General features: G+C 44.6%; 1 protein-coding gene across 2 annotated transcripts in view; it reads left to right on the top strand.

Annotated features, from left to right (window-relative positions):
* The window catches only part of LOC123766047 (uncharacterized), a 293,391-nt gene that overhangs the window by 173,342 nt on the left and 95,540 nt on the right, over positions 1–24,509 (top strand). For both annotated transcript variants that reach the window (XM_069304949.1, XM_069304953.1), the window contains one exon: positions 4,000–4,038. In XM_069304949.1, the coding sequence (XP_069161050.1) occupies positions 4,000–4,038 (39 nt within the window). The remainder of the gene's footprint in view (positions 1–3,999; positions 4,039–24,509) is intronic.

Genomic DNA, 24,509 nt, shown 5'->3' on the forward strand with positions numbered 1-24,509 from the left:
CCCAGCAAACAACTTGGGTGCTGGCTAGGAGCAACTTGGGACAGTATAGCACTCACTGAAGACCAAGTGTACATGTTTATCGAAGAACAAGACGCAATAAAGGCAGTAAGACCAGCCTAGGTATCACCACGACTACTAGAAGAACCTGTGGGGCTCCTCTCTAGAATTTCCACCAAAATGCTAGAGATTGTACAAAGGGGACATAGAGGATCCCCCCAAATTACACACTGTATCATAGCTTGCATTCCATTTAAGGTTTCTTGAAGATAATGTTTGAGTATCTGGAGAGAACAAACTTGTATTTGTGGAACATGTCCTTAGACAAGGAGAGGCAGGTTACGCCTGGCTGTTTTGATAAGAGTTCTACGCAGGAGGAAGAAGGCTGGACTACACTCTACTACACAGCCCGAAAACATTTAACACTGTTCCTATTTTGGCAGATGAATTTACAACTATATAATGACTCAAATGAGCCGCAGTTCTAACGCTCTGACCACATCGTAAAAATTCCGGTGCTTTAGTGAAAATTCAGCCTCTTGACGGGTTGGGTAGCCGCGGGGCTCATGCTTCTGGTTAGGGTAAACTACTCCATATTTGGCGCCTGTTTGGTCGTGAGAACGATGTGATTTCAGCGATCTCACTTCGTGTAGCGCAGTGGTCTACGTCCTCGGCTCGCAACTGAGGAACCTAGATTCCGTCCCCGGGGTTTCTCTGTTCACCTAGTAGTAAATAGGTACCCGGGAGTTAGGCAACTGTTGTGGGTTGCATTTGAGCTTTTACATAAAAATCTAATATTTAATATAATCTTTAAAATATTTAATTGCGATGAAAGAAGTACAGTAATTTAATTCCTGAGTGAGTTTCCGGGGAAAGTGTTGCTGGATGAAAAATATTCCGTTTTTATTTCCCAGAAAAATTTTAATCACATATCTTGATTTAAAAAAATGCAAAGTATATATTTTTTTAATTCGAATAAGTATTAATAATAAAAAAACATTATTAGTGCTTCCGTTACGTTCTGCTTGTTGACACACACGAGTCATAGTGGAGTTGCACACACCTGGCTGCTCATGGTGCAGCTACACACACCTGGCTGCTCATTGTGCAGCTGTACACTCCTGGCTGCTCATAATGCAGCTACACACACACCTGGCTGCTCATTGTGCAGCTGTACACTCCTGGCTGCTCATAATGCAGCTACACACACACCTGGCTGCTCATTGTGCAGCTGCACACACCTGGCTGCTCATAATGCAGCTACACACACACCTGGCTGCTCATGGTGCAGCTACACACACCTGGCTGCTCATGGTGCAGCTGCACACACCTGGCTGCTCATAATGCAGCTACACACACACCTGGCTGCTCATGATGTAGCTACACACACCTGGCTGCTCATGGTGCAGCTGCACACACCTGGCTGCTCATTGTGCAGCTGCACACACCTGGCTGCTCATAATGCAGCTACACACACACCTGGCTGCTCATGATGTAGCTACACACACCTGGCTGCTCATGGTGCAGCTGCACACACCTGGCTGCTCATAATGCAGCTACACACACACCTGGCTGCTCATGATGTAGCTACACACACCTGGCTGTTCATGGTGCAGCTGCACACACCTGGCTGCTCATTGTGCAGCTGCACACACCTGGCTGCTCATGGTGCAGCTACACACACCTGGCTGCTCATTGTGCAGCTGCACACACCTGGCTGCTCATGGTGCAGCTACACACACCTGGCTGCTCATAATGCAGCTACACACACACCTGGCTGCTCATGATGCAGCTACACACACACCTGGCTGCTCATGATGCAGCTACACACACACCTGGCTGCTCATGATGCAGCTACACACACACCTGGCTGCTCATGATACAGCTACACACACCTGGCTGCTCATGATACAACTACACACACCTGGCTGCTCATGATACAGCTACACACACCTGGCTGCGAAGAGGTTATCTTCCACGGGAAAAATGATGTAATTTGATTTAGTGTTGGACACAACGACCTTCAACCTCTGGGAGAAGGTTATTAAGGCCACCACAAGACCTCACTGACTGACCCAACATGTACACTTTAGTCCTCAACAGGGTCCAGGAATAAATAAACTCTCCTGTGTATATACACACCTAGAAATGGGGAGTATACATCTCTGTGTATATAACCCTTTTGATGCGTGGCATTCTTAATATTTCTAGTGCTTAATAATTGGTGTTGTAATAGTTTCTTAAGAGTTTAATTTAGCAAGATTTTGTAAGGTAAAACATTTTTTCATCCCATGCAAGAGATTGTCTATAGTTATTTTTAGCATTATTATTATTACTCTTTTGTTATCGTTATTATATTTATATTTATCCAAGTATAAACACATAAGAATGAGCTATATTTATCCTGATTAGGGAAAGAGAGAGAGAGAGAGAGAGAGAGAGAGAGAGAGAGAGAGAGAGAGAGAGAGAGAGAGAGAGAGAGAGAGAGAGAGAGAGAGAGAACATCAACAAAAAAGTGGAATGAAAGAGAAATTACTAAGGACGTAAACAACGGGATAACAAAGAGGGAGAAACTTGGAGAGAAGAACACTTGTGATGGAGGAATTGAAAGGGTTAGTGTCGTCTAGATGAAAGCTGAAGGGGGTATAAGACTATGCCGGGGAAAGAGAGGGAGAGAAAGGAGCGAGAGAGAGAGAGAAAGGAGCGAGAGAGAGAGAGAGAGAGAGAGAGAGAGAGAGAGAGAGAGAGAGAGAGAGAGAGAGAGAAAGAGAGAGAGAGAGAGAGAGAGAGAGAGAGAGAGAGAGAGAGAGAGAGAGAGAGAGAGAGAGAGAGAGAGAGAGAGAGAGAGAGAGAGAGGGCGCTGGAAGTGAGAGAATAAAGAATGAGAGGCTTCACAGAGAGAGAGAGAGAGAGAGAACGCCAGAATAAAAAGGGACAAAACATATTTACGGTAAATGAAGAGCTTCATATTACCCGGAGGCTAAAGGGAAAAATTTATAACACAAGTAAAACAAACAGATGAGAGTCGTATTTTTGGGGAGGTGTCTCCTGTGTCAACACTGGCGCGCACTCCGTTTTCTGTGACGGCCCGGGGGGGGGGGTTATATTATTATATATTGTTATATGTGTGTTTACTTCTCTTATTTATGTTCGTTCATTATTTTGTTCTTTTTAGTTTTATGAGTATACACAAGCATATATACGCACACACACATATATATATATATATATATATATACAGAATTTTCTATAGTATATGTGTAGGATTTATTTTTTTTTATTGTTGCCACCGGAGGCGGCTAGTTTATTGTACACCCCATACCCATCCTGTGAGCGGTAGCGCAAAAAGCATTACAGAGGGCACAAAAGGTCTTTTATCAGGCCTCAACTTAGGTTTATTACATAAACAATTTCATCTATCCTTCACACCTTATAACTACAATGTCAGCTAGTTACTGAGAATGTTCTATTTCAAGAACTATATATTTTAGAGTAAGTCATTATACATACATGGTAGGTCTTATCGCTAATACTCAATTGTTTGATCAGTGAAAATATTACAGAGTCATAGGGGATCTGCTGTTTATTATTAGTCTTCACAATACACTATTTTTATTTATACATTTTTAGTGGTCGTTTCTGTGTCCTAAATTATTTTCTGCCCCATTCCGCTTTTTATCAATTTAGACGGGCTCACTAATCATTCTAAACAATATATCTAGAACATAGTCTAGAAATTTAGCAGACTATTAGGACAAAATTATCTAGAAAATTATAAAGATAGAAAAAGAGTTATACGCGATGACTCGTTAAACGCGTTAAACGAAGTGTGAAATTAATTCATTCAAAATACAGGTGTAACACTGACCATGACATGTTTTGTAAGGCACTAAACACGCCACCTTCCTTAATGATTAACGAGAACTTATTAAAACAATAAACACTGTGAATGTGTGCTTCTTTTTGTTTATAATTACTATAACTAAATCTCTTTTTTAACAGGATAGTCAACGCCTCTTGGAGACTCCTACACGAGTTAAGGTAAGGGGAAATTTGTGCTTGGGGTAAGGGTGGGGGGGGGGTGAAACGATCTGAGTGTAAGTTGAGGGAAGATCGTGGGTGATGGGGAAGGTTGAAGGTAAGTGATAGAGGTGTAACTTGGAGGATGAATGGTTTTAGGTAAGCACTGAGTGGTTTAAGGTAAGTAATAGGGGGGTTTAAGTATTGAGGGGTTTAATTTAAGGATTGAGGAGGTTTAAGGTAAATAATGAGAGTTTGGAGTTGAGAGCCAGATGCAGGCGATGAGTCACAATAACAAGGGTGAAGTTTGTTGACCAGACCACACACTAGAAGGTGAAGGGACGACGACGTTTCGGTCCGTCCTGGACCATTCTCAAGTCGAATGGTCCAGGACGGACCGAAACGTTGAGAGCCAGATGATACTTTGTCAGTGCTATTAGGTTGTCTCACACGCACCCTCATATAATCAGAACATGGGAGATGCAGGAGGAGGAGGTGGGGACGTAAATGGCGAGGGGTCTTGGGGGTAAGGGAGGGGGAGTCTGGTGGGTAAAGGGTAAGGGAGGGAGGGACTTCACGAGTCGCCTCCATTAGATCCGAGGCCGCCTGTCAATCACACCCATCCTGGAGATGATGCTAATTTTAAAAACTCATGTTTAATATACATGAATCAATATATATATATATATATATATATATATATATATATATATATATATATATATATATATATATATATATATATATATATATATATATGTCGTACCTAGTAGCCAGAACTCACTTCTCAGCCTACTATGCAAGGCCCGATTTGCCTAATAAACCAAGTTTTCATGAATTAATTGTTTTTCGACTACCTAACCTACCTAACCTAACCTAACCTAACCTTTTCGGCTACATAACCTAACCTAACGTATAAAGATAGGTTAGGTTAGGTAGGGTTGGTTAGGTTCGGTCATATATCTACGTTAATTCTAACTCCAATAAAAAAAAATTGACCTCATACATAATGAAATGGGTAGCTTTATCATTTCACAAGAAAAAATTTTGAGAAAATATAATAATTCAGGAAAACTTGGCTTATTAGGCAAATCGGCCCTTGCATATTAGGCTGAGAATTGCGTTCTGGCTACTAGGTACGACATATATATATATATATATATATATATATATATATATATATATATATATATATATATATATATATATATATATATATATATATATATATATATATATTGGAAGCAGTTTTTCTTGTAGACATTTGTTATTGAATATGATCGAAACGGTGAGATCAAGGATTCTAGCACGAAACTACTCTATATGTCTTATGTTTTTCTTCACTGAAAGGAATTAAAAAAAAAAAATCAAATTTAATTTTATAATTTTAATAACACGTTTCGCTGAAGCTCTCTCCATCATCTACGGAGGCAGAGGAAGAGTAGGAACACAGTATCAAGGGTTACATTACATGGTGTAGGATGAGGGGGGGGGGGAAGTGTTGCACAGTCTCCTGGGGCGATAGGTGAGGTCTGAGTGAGGTCGAAGTTCTCTCCTGGTCTCCATGATGGTAATGTGGTGAGTTAGGTGGCCTGCTGTCCCCTCTCTCCCACGCCCTCTCCCAATACCTCTCCTCAATGTGTTAGAGAACCCTCAAACGACTCATCAGACCCACTGATGGGTCGTTTGTTGTTGGCCTTTTAAAACATCCCTTTAGCAGCTTCTTGAGGTTTCTCTTCAGCAGGTGTTGGAATTATCTCTTCAGCAGGTGTTTGACCTGTGTCAACAGCTTCTGGAGCTCTGCCCTTAGCAGTCATGATCTGGAAGGTCTTCATTTACCTTCGTTGACCATTAGCTTGGCCCGCTTAACGTCGGCGGCGTTGATCAAGCTGGGGTTTAAGCAAGTGTAACGAGAAGTCTTAGCCAAGTTTAGGATTGGAGTAAGTTTAGTCAGGTGTATGGCCCAAGTTGGGATTAAGCTTATCTGATACTGGGAAATCAATGATATTCAAATGTTTGAACAAACACGACTCTGGGTACTGCTCGAAGCAGCTATATAATTTAAGCCTTGACTGGTATAGAGGTATATATATGGCCTAAGAAGAGGCAGAGCACACCAGCACCTTGATCTCCAGTACAGAAAGATGTATTAACACCATCAGTAGACAAACCGTATAAGGCTTCTTCTGCCTGGGAGGAAATATAATATAAAATAGGAAAATCTTTGCAGCAGGAAAGCGGGATGGAAGGATCCTCCTAACCCGCCAAACACACACCGAAACTACGACGTTGGTACAACGTTCAAGCAAGTTTTAACACCACCTAACCAGTTATAACAACCAATATAGCAAGTTGTAACAACGTTCCAATACGTCATAAACACGTTAAGCCAAGATGGAACAGCTTTATTACAAGTTGTAACAAGCGGAAAATAGAGACAGTTTCGGTTTGTGTTTCTAGGGAAGTCACCCCAGACACGCCCCCAAGCCAATGGACCACCATATCAATGGACACGGAGTCCACCAGAAACCAATGCGATGATGGCTCGCGTGACGAGGTTCGATCCCGCCGCCCTGCTCCAAAGATGTGCTCATAGATTTATCAGATTATTGTGTATAGCTTGAAATATTCAGGCCAGGGCTTTAGAGCCCTGCCTTTAAGCCCTCACTCTGATGATATGTATTGTTTTTTGTACTTGATTAGTGGTAGGATAATTTAAACTAGGAATAGGATGGGTAGGCATATTATTGCCTTCGAGTTTTACCCTTGCGGTTCTTGTCGACCCGTCGACATTCATATTTAATGGTACTAAATGTGGAATGTGATATATTTATATATAATATAAATATATCACAGTCTATATATGTTGCGGTGGATTGTAATTTTCTTCTCGTCAGAAGGAGAGCTCTGGACGTCGTTCCTGGGCTTGATATATTAACAAAGTTTAAAATGCATGTACAAAATCCTATGCTTCATTCTCAATCTTTCTGGCTCTCTCAGTTAATCTTCCTGGCTCTCTTACTCAATCTTCCTCTCCCCTATACTCTTCCTTGGGCTAATGGACATCTTTTTCATTTAATCAGCATTATTTCCAAAGCGTGTTAGTGTCATTTTGTCGCGTGGCTGCGTAACGATCCGGTCCCTCGTAGTCTCCAAAGGTGCTTTTTGCCGTGTTGGCCAGATCCTCAGAGTATCTTAATGCATTTCTTAGTTCCCCTCGGAGCTCTCCTTGGAGTCCCCCTTTCGTGAAGGATGGAGGGAAAAGTTGTGTGTGGATCTGAAGGTGAAGATTGGGAGGCGAGGAAGCATTGAAAGAGTCATCTTAGGAAGGAGGGAGTGAGGGAGGGAGGGAGGGAGAGAGAGAGAGAGAGAGAGAGAGAGAGAGAGAGAGAGAGAGAGAGAGAGAGAGAGAGAGAGAGAGAGAGAGAGAGAGAGAGAGAGAGAGAGAGAGAGAGAGAGAGAGGTGCTCAAGATTGGACTGCTAAGGTCAAGAAAGTCAAGGAGCCAACTAGTGTTCTTTTTAATTTTGTGAGAAAGAAGACACCTTTTTTGTAGTAAATCTTTGGAGCAGGTCGAAGGATTCGAACCAGCGTCCTGGGTCACCCTAGACACACACACCTTACCCATGGATCAGGATATGGTAATGTGGAGTACATGGTGGTCCATAGGCACCATAGGTTCATAGGTTCATAGGTGGGTGTCCGGTTTGACCCAGGAGGTGCTTCCATCCCCCCGCCTCCCTCCTACCATGGTCTCACTCATACATCACCTGCTGGGATGTCATTGTGTATAATTAAGAGTCCTATTGACCGTCTTCCTTGTCCTCATTCTTCTTTTTATCCTCCGCCTTCTCCTTCTCTCCTCCACAACCTCCTCCTCCTCCTCCCCCTCCCTCTCCTCCTTCCATTCCTCCCCCACCCCTTCCCCCCCCCCTACTCCATATAATCCTATAACCACCCTCCCCTCATTGTTCTGAGTAGCTGAATCTTTAAAACAACAACAACATGGGTGTAAACTAGTTACAGCCCCGTTCCTGTGCCAGGTAAGTCCAATACGGGCTCACCATAGCCCATGCTACTTGCTCCGCTCCTGTGCCAGGTAAGTTACGGGCTCACCATACCCTGTGCTACTTGAAACGTTTTGTACCAAATAGCTGAATCTTAAACAACAACAACCTTCCCTCACACACTCCCACGCCCAAGAGACGCCTCACCTGATGAGACGTACAAACATGGACAAAACTGACTCAAAACATTACGGGCTCACCATAGCCCGTGCTACATGGACACTCCGTTCTGAGTAGCTAAATCTGAAACAAGAACAACAACAACTCAAAACAGCCTGTGTACGAGTGTACGAAGTCGGCCGCGAGAAGCCACACCGGTACTACACTTCATCTCGTAAGATTAAACAAAGTTCTGGATGAATTAAGTGCGTAAGTCCCACAGTGGCTCTTACTGCCCGCGGGGCGCGAGTGCATCAAATTCACTAACAAGCAAATGTTACGTAACTTACGATGACTCGTGATGTTGACGAAACATTGTGGGAAAATGAAATGAGGGCGAAGGGCTGTAACTTGGCAGTTCTCTTATCAACATGTCCTCGACTCAAGTCCATTCCATCCAGCGGTCGACCCCACACTCATTCATAAATTTTTACATGCTGTTCATTCAAAACGGGAATTTTCTCAAGTATAAATTAATATTATAATATATTAGCATATTGTGCATATATATGCGTAGGTTAGGTTAGGTGTTTAGGTTCTGTTGGCGATTATTTGTATTTGTAGTACGTTGGTGAAGCATTTACAGCGTTGTGGTTCGAACAAAATTCGTCAGTGAAGCACTTGTTCCGGAAGTGTTCGAACGAAATCAGTTGTGAGTTGTGTGTAAACCGTTTTTCATTCATAAACACCTGGGGAGTTTGGCCGGTGCATGGAACCACCTTTGGGTCTTTGTTTGGAGGACGAGTTGTCTCTTATAGTGTTTACTTCTTAAATATGGTGACGGGTTTATTGTTTTTCTCTGGACTTGTCTTGGGCGTTGAAACATGTACAGTCTCAGAACTGGGACTTGAGCCACACTCCCAATCCTGGGATTTCTTCTCCAGTCCCAAGAGTTGGACTCCGGACACAGTTCCAGAGTCGCGACTTGGCCGACAGTCCCAGGATATGTAAAGCGGGTTCTCTCCAGCGCGTAATATAGTTGGAATAGTTGTCTAAGGTTTTATGTTGGAAATTTGTAGCTGCGAAACTTAACATTCAAATGGCGTGCTGACACTGTTGTGTGTACCTGAGGTGTTCCCAAGGGACCACTCCAAGGGCTTCCTTGGAGTCTTGACAAGTAGTTTTCCAATACATTTTGAGGTTAGGTTTCCTGTTGTCAATGGGGAATTAGTTGACATTTACCTGCGTTGAAATCCCTCTTCCTCGTTTCTGATCACTGTTCTTGTTGATCAAGGACACTAAGGACAAGGCTTGCTTGTCCTTGGGGTGGGAGGAGAAGTGTAGGTGGAGGAGCGTATTTACCTATCAGTGACAACTGGGGGAGTAGTCACAGTAATCACTGCTAATCTGATGTCTGAATTCCTTGGCGCATCTGGGGCCAGATTCACGAAGCAGTTACCCAAGTACTTACGAACGTGTACATCTTTCCTCAATCTTTGACTGCTTTGGTTACATTTATTAAACAGTTTACAAGCTTGAAAACTTCCCAATCAACTGTTATTATTGTTATAAACAGCCTCCTGGTGCTTCGGAGCTCATGAACTGTTTAATAATTGTAATCAAAGCCGCTAAAGATTGAGAAAAGATGTACAGGTTCGTAAGTGCTTGCGTAACTGTTTCGTGAATCTGGCCTCTGGTCTTACAGCTGTGGATGGAGGTGGCTTCCAAAACCTTCTCTCGGTGCAGCGTGAGAGACTAGAGAAGCACCTGCTTCTTCTCTAGCTGGTTCTCTTCTTCTTCTTGGGTAGGATGAGGTTAGAGGAGGAAGAATTGAAGTAGTGAAGGTTGGGAGAGCTGTGGTGGGAGAGACATGAAGTGGGACGGGGGTGAGACACACGTGAGGGTGGTGGTGGGACGGGATCACTGGGAGGTTAAGAGAGGAATGGGAAGGATGGGAGAGGGGAGTAAGTGAAGATTGTAATGGTTGGGGAGGGAGGGGGTGATTGCTGGGACTGAGAGGGGAGGACGGTCTGATAGGAAAGTGGTTAAGTTATGAGGAAGGGGGAGTAGTGACGGTGATGGTACTGGTAGTGGGAGTGGGGATGGTACTGGTAGTAGGGGTGGGGATGGTATTCGTAAAGGTAGTGGGGGTGGTGATGGTACTGGTGGTGGGAGCAAGGGTTCTGGTAAAATTGTGATGTATTGAGGGTGATAGTAGTAGTAGTAGTAGTAGTAGTAGCAGCAGTGACCGTGTTGTTGTTTGGAAGTGGTGTTGAGTGTGGTGGTAGCGGCAGGGTGGTTGTGGTTGCGATGGTTGTACCTGGATGGGGTTCTGGGAGTTCCTCTACTCCCCAAGGCCGGCCCTGAACCAGGCTTCACTTGTGAGAGCTGCTACAACAGGCCCATATTGCCACTATCGTCCGGTTGGTCCGGCACTTGCAGAAAAAATATCCAGTTTTTTCTTGAAGACTTCCACTTTCGTTCCGGCAATATTTCTTATACTTACTGGGAGGATCTTGAACAATTGAGGACCCATGATGTTCATACAGTGTTCTTTGATTGTGCCTGTGGCACCTCTATTCTTCACTGGCTTTGTTCTACACCTTCCATATCGTTCACTCCAGTATGTTATTTTACTGTGTAAATTTGAGACCTGGCCTTCCAGTATTTTGCTTGTATATGTTATTTGATACATATGATACCTCTCGCGTCTCCTTTCTAGAGAGTACATTTGAGAGCATTGAGACGATCGCAATAATTTAGATGCTTTATCGTGTCTATGCGTGCCGTATATGTTCTCCGTATTCCCTCTATTTCAGTAGCTTCTGCTACGGCGCCTGACAGCTGGGTGGACAGCGATTCGGATTCGTTGTCCTGAGGTTCCGGGTTCGATCCCTGGTGGAGGGGAAGACAACTGGGCAAAATGTTTCTTTCACCCCTGATGTCCCTGTTACCTAGCAGTAAATAGGTACCTGGGAATTAGACAGCTGCTACGGGCTGCTTCCTGAGGGTGGAGGCCTGGTCGAGGACCGGGCCGTGGGGACACTAAGCCCCGAAATCATCTCAAGATAACCTCAAGATTACCTGCTCTGAAGTAGGAAGTGAATATAGAGAAGTAAAGACGGGATAGCACCAGAGATAAGAATAGTATGAGCATTGAGATGCGATCCCTGGATTTGAAGGTTCTCGTAATCCATCCAATCATTTTTCTGGCTAAGGCTATATTTACTTGGTAATGCCCCCTATAAACCTTAGGTCGTCAGACATCACTATTCCCAGATCCTTTACATGCTGCTTGCCTACTATGAGCTGAATTGAGTATACTTTCAGGTATGCCCATTGAGAAGTATACATCTTTGATATATATATACCTCCGTCCCATAGGGAGGTACACCTGACTACCAATGTATTTGGGTCGACGTTTGGAGAAATGAACCCGGAAAATTGATGGAAGATAAACCATTGAAATAGTTGATTGTTGGAAAAACTCTCCTTCTTTTTTCTAATTTCATTGTTGATGATTTGGTGGTAAGTGGTTCCGAGAGGAGAATTGTTGTCACGAGCATTGCAACACTCGTTTTGCTAATTGTAAAGTAACGTTGTAATTTTATCAAACAAGATATTATAATGACGTCCTTCAAAGATATATTTCTTAGCCATTTACATTATTATAATGATTGTGAGGATAATGATGATGATGGCGATCATTTATCATTGTATTCCGCGCAACACATTTGTTTACTGCAAGTTTCTCTGTCGGTGATGTGTAAACAATAACTTATTTTGTTCTGTTGCTTACGATTGTATATATATATATATATATATATATATATATATATATATATATATATATATATATATATATATATATATATATATATATATATATATATACATATATATATATATATATATATATATATATATATATATATATATATATATATATATATGCAAACAAGCCTGAATGGTCCCCAGGACCATATACAACTGAAAACTCACACCCCAGAAGTGACTCGAACCCATACTCCCACAACTGGTATGTACAGGGACGCCTTAATCCGCTTGACCATCACGACCGGACATAAGGAAGTGATAGCCGAGGCTATATGAACCACTTCCCCGCCGGCACTCGGATGGTAATCTTGGGCATAGCATTTTATCAAATCACCTCATTCTTTGGGGCACACGTGAGGAACACAAATGCAAACAAGCCTGAATGGTCCCCAGGACTATATACAACTGAAAACTCACACCCCAGAAGTGACTCGAACCCATACTCCCACAACTGGTATGTACAGGGACGCCTTAATCCGCTTGACCATCACGACCGGACATAAGGAAGTGATAGCCGAGGCTATATGAACCACTTCCCCGCCGGCACTCGAGTGCCGGCGGGGAAGTGGTTCATATAGCCTCGGCTATCACTTCCTTATGTCCGGTCGTGATGGTCAAGCGGATTAAGGCGTCCCTGTACATACCAGTTGTGGGAGTATGGGTTCGAGTCACTTCTGGGGTGTGAGTTTTCAGTTGTATATAGTCCTGGGGACCATTCAGGCTTGTTTGCATTTGTGTTCCTCACGTGTGCCCCAAAGAATGAGGTGATTTGATAAAATGCTATGCCCAAGATTACCATCCGAGTGCCGGCGGGGAAGTGGTTCATATAGCCTCGGCTATCACTTCCTTATGTCCGGTCGTGATGGTCAAGCGGATTAAGGCGTCCCTGTACATACCAGTTGTGGGAGTATGGGTTCGAGTCACTTCTGGGGTGTGAGTTTTCAGTTGTATATAGTCCTGGGGACCATTCAGGCTTGTTTGCATTTGTGTTCCTCACGTGTGCCCCAAAGAATGAGGTGATTTGATAAAATGCTATGCCCAAGATTACCATCCGAGTGCCGGCGGGGAAGTGGTTCATATAGCCTCGGCTATCACTTCCTTATGTCCGGTCGTGATGGTCAAGCGGATTAAGGCGTCCCTGTACATACCAGTTGTGGGAGTATGGGTTCGAGTCACTTCTGGGGTGTGAGTTTTCAGTTGTATATAGTCCTGGGGACCATTCAGGCTTGTTTGCATTTGTGTTCCTCACGTGTGCCCCAAAGAATGAGGTGATTTGATAAAATGCTATGCCCAAGATTACCATCCGAGTGCCGGCGGGGAAGTGGTTCATATAGCCTCGGCTATCACTTCCTTATGTCCGGTCGTGATGGTCAAGCGGATTAAGGCGTCCCTGTACATACCAGTTGTGGGAGTATGGGTTCGAGTCACTTCTGGGGTGTGAGTTTTCAGTTGTATATAGTCCTGGGGACCATTCAGGCTTGTTTGCATTTGTGTTCCTCACGTGTGCCCCAAAGAATGAGGTGATTTGATAAAATGCTATGCCCAAGATTACCATCCGAGTGCCGGCGGGGAAGTGGTTCATATAGCCTCGGCTATCACTTCCTTATGTCCGGTCGTGATGGTCAAGCGGATTAAGGCGTCCCTGTACATACCAGTTGTGGGAGTATGGGTTCGAGTCACTTCTGGGGTGTGAGTTTTCAGTTGTATATAGTCCTGGGGACCATTCAGGCTTGTTTGCATTTGTGTTCCTCACGTGTGCCCCAAAGAATGAGGTGATTTGATAAAATGCTATGCCCAAGATTACCATCCGAGTGCCGGCGGGGAAGTGGTTCATATAGCCTCGGCTATCACTTCCTTATGTCCGGTCGTGATGGTCAAGCGGATTAAGGCGTCCCTGTACATACCAGTTGTGGGAGTATGGGTTCGAGTCACTTCTGGGGTGTGAGTTTTCAGTTGTATATAGTCCTGGGGACCATTCAGGCTTGTTTGCATTTGTGTTCCTCACGTGTGCCCCAAAGAATGAGGTGATTTGATAAAATGCTATGCCCAAGATTACCATCCGAGTGCCGGCGGGGAAGTGGTTCATATAGCCTCGGCTATCACTTCCTTATGTCCGGTCGTGATGGTCAAGCGGATTAAGGCGTCCCTGTACATACCAGTTGTGGGAGTATGGGTTCGAGTCACTTCTGGGGTGTGAGTTTTCAGTTGTATATAGTCCTGGGGACCATTCAGGCTTGTTTGCATTTGTGTTCCTCACGTGTGCCCCAAAGAATGAGGTGATTTGATAAAATGCTATGCCCAAGATTACCATCCGAGTGCCGGCGGGGAAGTGGTTCATATAGCCTCGGCTATCACTTCCTTATGTCCGGTCGTGATGGTCAAGCGGATTAAGGCGTCCCTGTACATACCAGTTGTGGGAGTATGGGTTCGAGTCACTTCTGGGGTGTGAGTTTTCAGTTATATATATATATATATATATGTCGTACCTAGTAGCCAGAACGCACTTCTCAGCCTACTATGCAAGGCCCAATTTGCCTAATAAGCCAAGTTTTCATGAATTAATTGTTTTTCGACTACCTAACCTACCTAACCTAACCTAACGTTTTAGGCTACCTAACCTAACCTAACGTATAAAGATAGGTTAGGTTAGGTTAGGTAGGGTTGGTTGGGTTCGGTCATATATCTACGTTAATTTTAACTCCAATACAAAAAAATTGACCTCATACATAATGAAATGGGTTGCTTTATCATTTCATAAGAAAAAAATTAGAGAAAATATATTATTTCAGGAAAACTTGGCTTATTAGGCAAATCGGGCCTTGCATAGTTGGCCGAGTACGACGTTCTGGCTACTAGGTACAACATATATATATATATATATATATATATATATATATATATATATATATATATATATATATATATATATATATATATATGTATATATATATATATATATGTATATATATATATATTATTAACACATATCTCGGTCTTGAAAACAAACACACACACACACACACACACACACACACACACACACACACACACACACACACACACACACACACACACACACACACACACACACACACACACACACCGAGATGTAGATGAAAGAGGAGAACAAAAATTTAGGAAAATATTTCAGGCTTGGCTTACGCAATGGACAAAAAGATGAACCAACGCTTGCGGCCGGCAAGTTGTTGAGAAGTCTATATTCTGGAGATTGTAACGAGAGAGAGAGATACCTGCAGCTGCGGCGCTGAGGAAGATGTCCAGCCACAACACCAACACTGTCCATTCAACTCTACACTCCTGTACCACTCCCCTTCTCCAACCCTCCCTCCCCACACCTGTACCACTCCCCTTCTAGGAGTGGCCTTCTTTGCATGTGCACGGTGGGAGACTGTAATGAACTCTGTGGAGGATGGTGTCACTAAATAGGAGAGTGAAAGCTCAGGTACACTGCTCCACGCTGGCAGGCTACGTCTTTGTGCTGCTCATGTTGTGCTGCCCATGTTGTGCTGCCCATGTTGTGCTGCCCATGTTGTGCTGCCCATGTTGTGCTGCTCATGTTGTGCTGCCCATGTTGTTCTGCCCATGTTGTGCTGCCCATGTTGTGCTGCCCATGTTGTGCTGCTCATGTTGTGCTGCCCATGTTGTGCTGCCCATGTTATGCTGCCCATGTTGTGTTGCTCATGTTGTGCTGCCCATGTTGTGCTGCGCATGTTGTGCTGCCCATGTTGTGCTGCCCATGTTGTGCTGCCTATGTTGTGCTGCCCATGTTGTGCTGCCCATGTTGTGCTGCCCATGTTGTGCTGCTCATGTTGTGCTGCTCATGTTGTGCTGCCCATGTTGTGCTGCTCATGTTGTGCTGCCCATGTTGTGCTGCCCATGTTGTGCTGCCCATGTTGTGCTGCTCATGTTGTGCTGCCCATGTTGTGCTGCTCATGTTGTGCTGCCCATGTTGTGCTGCCCATGTTGTGCTGCTCATGTTGTGCTGCCCATGTTGTGCTGCTCATGTTGTGCTGCCCATGTTGTGCTGCCCATGTTGTGCTGCCCATGTTGTGCTGCTCATGTTGTGCTGCTCATGTTGTGCTGCCCATGTTGTGCTGCTCATGTTGTGCTGCTCATGTTGTGCTGCCCATGTTGTGCTGCTCATGTTGTGCTGCTCATGTTGTGCTGCCCATGTTGTGCTGCCCATGTTGTGCTACCCATGTTGTGCTGCTCATGTTGTGCTGCCCATGTTGTGCTGCCCATGTTGTGCTGCCCATGTTGTGCTGCCCATGTTGTGCTGCCCATGTTGTGCTGCCCATGCTGTGCTGCTCATGTTGTGCTGCTCATGTTGTGCTGCCCATGTTGTGCTGCCCATGTTGTGCTGCTCATGTTGTGCTGCTCATGTTGTGCTGCCCATGTTGTGCTGCTCATGTTGTGCTGCCCATGTTGTGCTGCCCATGTTGTGCTGCCCATGTTGTGCTGCCCATGTTGTGCTGCTCATGTTGTGCTGCCCATGTTGTGCTGCCCATGTTGTGCTGCCCATGTTGTGCTGTTCATGTTGTGCTGCTCATGTTGTGCTGCCCATGTTGTGCTGCTCATGTTGTGCTGCCCATGTTGTGCTGCCCATGTTGTGCTGCCCATGTTGTGCTGCTCATGTTGTGCTGCCCATGTTGTGCTGCCCATGTTGTGCTGCTCATGTTGTGCTGCCCATGTTGTGCTGCCCATGTTGTGCTGCTCATGTTGTGCTGCCCATGTTGTGCTGCCCATGTTGTGCTGCTCATGTTGTGCTGCTCATGTTGTGCTGCCCATGTTGTGCTGCCCATGTTGTGCTGCTCATGTTGTGCTGCCCATGTTGTGCAACCCATGTTGTGCTGCTCATGTTGTGCTGCTCATGTTGTGCTGCCCATGTTGTGCTGCTCATGTTGTGCTGCCCATGTTGTGCTGCCCATGTTGTGCTGCTCATGTTGTGCTGCCCATGTTGTGCTGCTCATGTTGTGCTGCCCATGTTGTGCTGCCCATGTTGTGCTGCTCATGTTGTGCTGCCCATGTTGTGCTGCTCATGTTGTGCTGCCCATGTTGTGCTGCCCATGTTGTGCTGCCCATGTTGTGCTGCTCATGTTGTGCTGCTCATGTTGTGCTGCCCATGTTGTGCTGCTCATGTTGTGCTGCTCATGTTGTGCTGCCCATGTTGTGCTGCCCATGTTGTGCTGCCCATGTTGTGCTGCTCATGTTGTGCTGCCCATGTTGTGCTGCCCATGTTGTGCTGCCCATGTTGTGCTGCCCATGTTGTGCTGCCCATGTTGTGCTGCCCATGCTGTGCTGCTCATGTTGTGCTGCTCATGTTGTGCTGCCCATGTTGTGCTGCCCATGTTGTGCTGCCCATGTTGTGCTGCTCATGTTGTGCTGCTCATGTTGTGCTGCCCATGTTGTGCTGCTCATGTTGTGCTGCCCATGTTGTGCTGCCCATGTTGTGCTGCCCATGTTGTGCTGCCCATGTTGTGCTGCTCATGTTGTGCTGCCCATGTTGTGCTGCCCATGTTGTGCTGCCCATGTTGTGCTGCTCATGTTGTGCTGCTCATGTTGTGCTGCCCATGTTGTGCTGCTCATGTTGTGCTGCCCATGTTGTGCTGCCCATGTTATGCTGCCCATGTTGTGCTGCTCATGTTGTGCTGCCCATGTTGTGCTGACCATGTTGTGCTGCTCATGTTGTGCTGCTCATGTTGTGCTGCCCATGTTGTGCTGCTCATGTTGTGCTGCTCATGTTGTGCTGCTCATGTTGTGCTGCCCATGTTGTGCTGGCCATGTTGTGCTGCGCATGTTGTGCTGCTCATGTTGTGCTGGCCATGTTGTGCTGCCCATGTTGTGCTGCCCATGTTGTGCTGCTCATGTTGTGCTGCCCATGTTGTGCTGCCCATGTTGTGCTGCCCATGTTGTGCTGCTCATGTTGTGCTGCTCATGTTGTGCTGGCCATGTTGTGCTGCGCATGTTGTGCTGCTCATGTTGTGCTGCCCATGTTGTGCTGCGCATGTTGTGCTGCTCATGTTGTGCTGGCCATGTTGTGCTGCCCATGTTGTGCTGCTCATGTTGTGCTGCCCATGTTGTGCTGCCCATGTTGTGCTGCCCATGTTGTGCTGCTCATGTTGTGCTGCTCATGTTGTGCTGCCCATGTTGTGCTGCTCATGTTGTGCTGCCCATGTTGTGCTGCCCATGTTATGCTGCTCATGTTGTGCTGCCCATGTTGTGCTGCTCATGTTGTGCTGCCCATGTTGTGCTGCCCATGTTGTGCTGCTCATATTGTGCTGCTCATGTTGTGCTGCCCATGTTGTGCTGCCCATGTTGTGCTGCCCATGTTGTGCTGCCCATGTTGTGCTGCCCATGTTGTGCTGCCCATGTTGTGCTGCAGATGGGAAATTCCTGCGGGTATCATTTCCCAAACATTAGGTTTAATTACAAAAAAAATATTTAATATTTATTATTTTAAATTGACAATGGCAAAGTTGTCGACCTTAATTATCATCGTAAAAGTTTGTATGTTTATATTGCGCTGAAATATTGACGTCTTGGCGCGTATCTCTCCAGGTGGTTAATGATTTCTTTAATTTAGTGGTTTGGTTTGAGACGCGTCCACTTCCGGGATCATTAAGGCGGGGTCTACTCCCTTGGAAACACAAACCGTAACTGTCTCTATTTTCCGCTTGTTACAACTTGTAATAAAGTTGTTCCATCTTGGCTTAACGTGTTTATGACGTATTAGAACGTTGTTACAACTTGCTATATTGGTTGTTATAACTGGTTAGGAGGTGTTAAAACTTGTTCGAACGTTGTACCAACGTCGTAGTTTCGGTGTGTGTGTTTGGCGGGTCTGAGGCCTGCAAGGATGCTTCACCATTAGCCAGGATACGTCAAACACTTAAGTTTCCACTTTCGAAACCTGTACATCTTTCCTTACTCATAGTGCCTGTGTCTATATTTATTAAGTAGTTTATGGGCTGTGAAACCCTGTGACACAAGGTTGTTATTGTGGTGGATAACCTCGTGGTGCTCAGGAACTCGTAAACTGCTTAATAAATGTAAATTAATCCGCCATGATTGAGGAAAGATGTACAGGTTTCGTAAAAGGACACGCAACTTTTTTATGCGTCTTGGTCCAGGTCTCTTAAACCTGGTATATGATACCATAATATTCATTCTTTCATAGATATTAATATGCAATTATATATCTGTAATAATAATAATATTACAATTATTATTTTGTAATAATAATGAAATAATTAATTAGTTTGATGTACTATATTTCGTCTTTCCGTCTCTGCAGAGATTTTTCTGAAATTACCGAATAAAAAGCAATGTCTCATTATTGATTTTCTGGCGCCGTGGAGAGTTGGAAGAGAACAATTTTATTTCCAAAGAAATTTTCCATCAGGTCACCTGGTGTTGTAAAATTGTTTTAAGGTGTGTCTTCGGGTTTATAGCTGTGACTTCTCCAACTTCCTCAATAATGACAAGAGAAAGTTTACTTGTGAGCTGAGACAATGGTCTCAGATACGTGTGTGTGTGTGTGTGTGTGTGTGTGTGTGTGTGTGTGTGTGTGTGTGTGTGTGTGTGTGTGTGTGTGTGTGTGAGTGTGTGACAGAGAGAGAGACAGAAATATGTAGTGGATATGACACAGGAAAAATAGGTAAATTAAACAACCGACAGTTAGAAAGGCGGGGTCCAAGAGCTAGCAGCTCGATCCTGTAGCAACAAATGACAAATAAAAACACACACACACACACACACACACACACACACACACACACACACACACACACACACACACACACACACACACACACACACACACACACACACACCTCCGGGTTCTAGTTTTTATTTTTTTATTTTTTATTTTCCCTTTGCTGATGTGTTTTCCTGGTGTTGGTTAGAGAGTGAGCCGTCCCCTGGCAATATTTTTTGTGGTGAGGTCTACGTTTATTGTTTTCATTTTGTGTGTGTTTGTGTATATATGTTTCTCACATAATATAAATTTCAAACTGTCGTATGTGTATGGTATTCCCGCGTGGTGTTCCACCAGGCTGTGGCTATATAGAGCGTTTAGCCGAGGCTGTTGGCTGTCTCCTCTTGCATATTCACATCCTGTAGAGGAATTGCTTTCCCAACACTAGTGAGCTGACGTTAGCCAAAACTTCAGGGAGTGTTCAGAGGCAGCGCCGAGCTTCAGGCAACATCGTTTTTGGATATTTTTTGGTTGAGTTCTAAATTTTGGTAGTTAGAAAGGGTGATAGGTGCATGTGAAGTGCTTTGGTTAGACAGGTGGGGTGTGGGTGAGGTAGGTGGTGTTTGGGTGAAGCAGGTGGTGTTTGGGTGAGGCAGGTGGTGTTTGGGTGAAGCAGGTGGTGTTTGGGTGAAGCAGGTGGTGTTTGAGTTGCGTCAATAACTGCGTCAATATAGAGGAGCTCCCATGACAACAGCAGGCGTAGAGTGACGAGGACTGAGAGTAGCAAATGTCATATTCTCTTGACAGAAGGATCGCATCTTCCGACATACAATCCCAGTAGTCCTGACTTACTGACTAGAGAGGCTGATAGCTGGAGAGTATAACTATAGATTGTCACAGGCTGACCGTGTGCAAATGACGAGCAATTACGCAATTAATTCCTCCACCGACGATTAACCTCTTGAGCCGGAATGCCTAATGTCAAGTAGGAGCTCTCCTTAGCGTCAAGAGTTATCAAGACACGTCCAAGACTGACGAGCCACTAATTAGCAATTATGAGGTGACGAGCGCCTAGTTAGCGCTCGTGACAAGGCTTTCTTGGGCATGGACAGGCACTTGGCCAACGCTGTTACATCAGCTAACGACCTGCGGTTATCAGCCAGAAACTCTATGACTAAGCGCCGAATTTCGATAGACCCACGCCCGGGTCGAGCCGAGTAATCGGTACTCATCTAAAATGCTAAGGTGTCTTGAGATGATTTCGGGGCTTTAGTGTCCCCGCGGCCCGGTCCTCGACCAGGCCTCCACCCCCCAGGAAGCAGCCGTGACAGCTGACTAACACCCAGGTACCCATTTTACTGCTAGGTAACAGGGGCATAGGGTGAAAGAAACTCTGCTCATTGTTTCTCGCCGGCGCCTGGGATCGAACCCAGGACCACAGGATCACAAGTTCAGCGTGCTGTCCGCTCGGCCGACCGGCTCTCAAGACCGGTGTTGACTAAAGTGCCGTAATAAACAGCAAAGTTCAGTCGTAAACCAGTAAAGTTTATCTTGTGAATCTGCACTTTCCTTAGTTGAGAAAATATCTGTATCCTTCAGCGACGGTCGGATGATACTGATCCTTGACTCGCCCTCTGACTGAGGTAAGCATGAAGAAGCACAAGGCTTCACTACAGAGGTCGATCTTCCGCCTCTCTCTCTTGGTTGGTTTGGTTAAGTAAAGCTGTTTCATTAGGTTAAGTTGGCAATGTTTATTAGGTTAGATTAGGGTAGACAGGGTCGGTTTGATAAGGCTAGTTAGGATAGGTGATGCTAGGCTAGGCTAGGTTAGGCTAAGTTGGTTAGGTTAGATTAGAAACAGTATTCCAATGCTCTGGGTGCGGGTTAGTTCCTCACCATTCCTCCACATACTAAAAAAACACGAAGGTAATAATGTATATTTATTTGCTGGAAACTTATTTAATAAAAACTCTCAGACTTCTGAATTTAATTTTTAGAACGCAAACAATAAAAAAAAATGGTCGGACTGGAGACAAAAATAATAAATATTTTTACTGTACTTCAAACGTACAACTATATATATATATCTATATATATATATATATATATATATATATATATATATATATATATATATATATATATGTTTTTGAATATTACCCAAATTGTAATTAATAATTACCCTATTCGTAAGGGTAAGGTAAGATTAATAATTCTAACACGAATCTTCTAAATATTTCTTACGTTCTTCTTCACTGTCGAGGATAATTGATAAATTAACTCTCCAAAATTCAATCTTTATTTTTGTTGACGCCTGAAAGCGTTTCGTAATGCTTATTACATTTTCAAAGACTTAGTTTACACATTCATTTTAAGTTTACACATAAAATACATCATACTTATACTCGTTTTGGGTGAGGTGACAGAGCATATGCCAGAACACGAAACAATGGGTATAAATTGGGTATGAAAACATAAGAATGGAAGTAACTGCAGAAGGCCTATTGGCCCATACTTCCTCTTGCTGCTTCTATGTTGGTTCGGGGTCTTGAAGTGGGTAGAATATTGTTGTGCATTAATTGGCTGTTGATTGCTGGCGGAGACTGCCCAGCAGAACACCAACAGAAGGCTTACAGTAAGACCTCCAGGTGCTGCACACGGCCACATTACATTTTCTTCCTGTAAATGTCTGGATTGTGTATTATTTTGCGTAATAATACAAGATGTAAAAGGACGTAAAATATATCACTACGTGAAGCAAACATACAAAAGGCAGAGCTCAAGAACTGGTGCTCGACCTATTAAACACGTGTGGGTGATCACATCTGGGTAAGTACATCTGGGTGAGTACATCTGGGTGAGTACACCTGAGTAAGTACTCACAGTAACAGCTGTGGAACCCCAGAGTCCTCACATCATAACAATACTTGCATATCAAGTTTAGCTTTAATCCTCTTGATCCACACATGGATTTAAAAAGAGTTTTGTGGATATTTAATTGTTAAATTTGTTCGGTATAGTATTACAGGACGAAGCTTAGGACTTAGCTTGTGTTCTACTATTAATCTGACCCATATTTAATTACCGGGCCCCCATTATAGATGACTATACTCCTACTTTTTAACCATGAAAACAAATATAGACGTGCCCAATGGCGCCTTCACGTAAACACTAGAATTTGGCTTTCAATTTTTGTGAACAGGGGTATTATGTCAGCGACTCGAACCTGCGAGCACTTGTTCAAATGAACAAGTGGGTGTATTAATTCACCTATTCACTTTAGATTTATGTATACCATATACAACACTTTGATGCTCGAGACATTATCCTCGCGACATTAAGGGTTTTATTGTGTTAACTCGCGGAGGGAAGTCATTTTTAAAATGTCTTCCCTAGTTATTTAAGCCGTTCTCTTTATCACTACGTTGGAACTGTGGTTGTTTTTACCTGATGACAAACGTACGAACCCAAACTACCCACCTAACCTATCGACGCCGATGTACAGAAAACGTCAATTTTACGGTGTTGTAATTTTTGCTAACTTTAGCGGACTGGTGAAGTCCGATAAAAATGCGACTTGTTAGGTGAGAAGACGAGATTTGGGGCTTCAGAAGACGGAACAAATTTTCTAAGCATAGTGATCGTAGAGTCCGTGAACGTGAGGAGTGGCTGTGACGATTGTGCTGTGTTTACTAAGCAAGTGGGACGAAGCAGAGGCTGTGGAAGCCACCTCCACTCACAGCTTCATGAGCAAGTACAAAGTAGCACTAGAGTGTCAGTATTGTTGGTGCTGACTGGCCCGCCCTGTGTTACTCATGTCACTCACGATGAATGATAAGTTAATGATGAGGAGAAAACGCTGAGCCAGAGGCGATGAATAAGTCCGACTCGTTGGTTGGTGTTAGAGAAGTTATTAACCCGTGTGTGCTACAGCTCCTGGACTCTGAAACCTCATAGGTAGTCTGATCTGATTTGTAATTGTAAACCTCAGTAGAAGGCTTGTGTAAAGCCTGCAGGTAGCCTGTACACAGCGCAAAGAGGAAGGTGTACTGCAGGCTCTGGTGACAGGTGAGTCACGTCACAGGAAGACCCTTCAAGTATCATCCTGAAGTGTCTTCCCTTCAGGATGATACCCTGAAGGGAAGGGATACCCTGTCATCCTGCTGACGCGGAGGCGCCCTCTGGTTTGCCAAGTGGTGATAGTAAACAAGGAACTGACTTCTTAAGTAAAACAATTGCTTGTCGTAAACAAATGCATTAAGAACAAGACTAAATAACATGGGGTTGGGGGGGGGGAGAGGTTGCCTTAATGTATGCAGAACATCTATATAAAACAAGAACACTTTTTTGAACAAGAATAAGAGCACCCATATAACAAATGAACAAAAATGAAATAAATACAGTTAATGCGGGAGAGGTGTGGGCGGGGCCTGGAAGGACCTGGGAGAGGCCTGGGAGAGGCTGGGAGAGGCTGGGAGAGGCCTGGGAGAGGCCTGGGAGAGGCTGGGAGAGGCCTGGGAGAGGCCTGGGAGAGGCTGGGAGAGGCCTGGGAGAGGCTGGGAGAGGTGGCCTTGGGCGAGCAAGCGAGTGAGAGTTCGCCAGTGCCTGGATGAAAGGGAGGCGCAAGTGCGTGCGAAACCGCGTCCCGAGTCCGTCCTTTGGTGTGTTGGGAAGTTGAGCCGTGCGGGTGTCCAGGCTGTGAGGTCCGGCTGGCTGGCTGGCTGGCTGGCTGGCTGGCTGGCTGGCCTCCGTGTTCAGGATGAAGGCCACGCT

The sequence above is a fragment of the Procambarus clarkii genome, chromosome 5 (genome assembly GCF_040958095.1).
Source record: "Procambarus clarkii isolate CNS0578487 chromosome 5, FALCON_Pclarkii_2.0, whole genome shotgun sequence".
Lineage (NCBI taxonomy): Eukaryota > Metazoa > Arthropoda > Malacostraca > Decapoda > Cambaridae > Procambarus > Procambarus clarkii.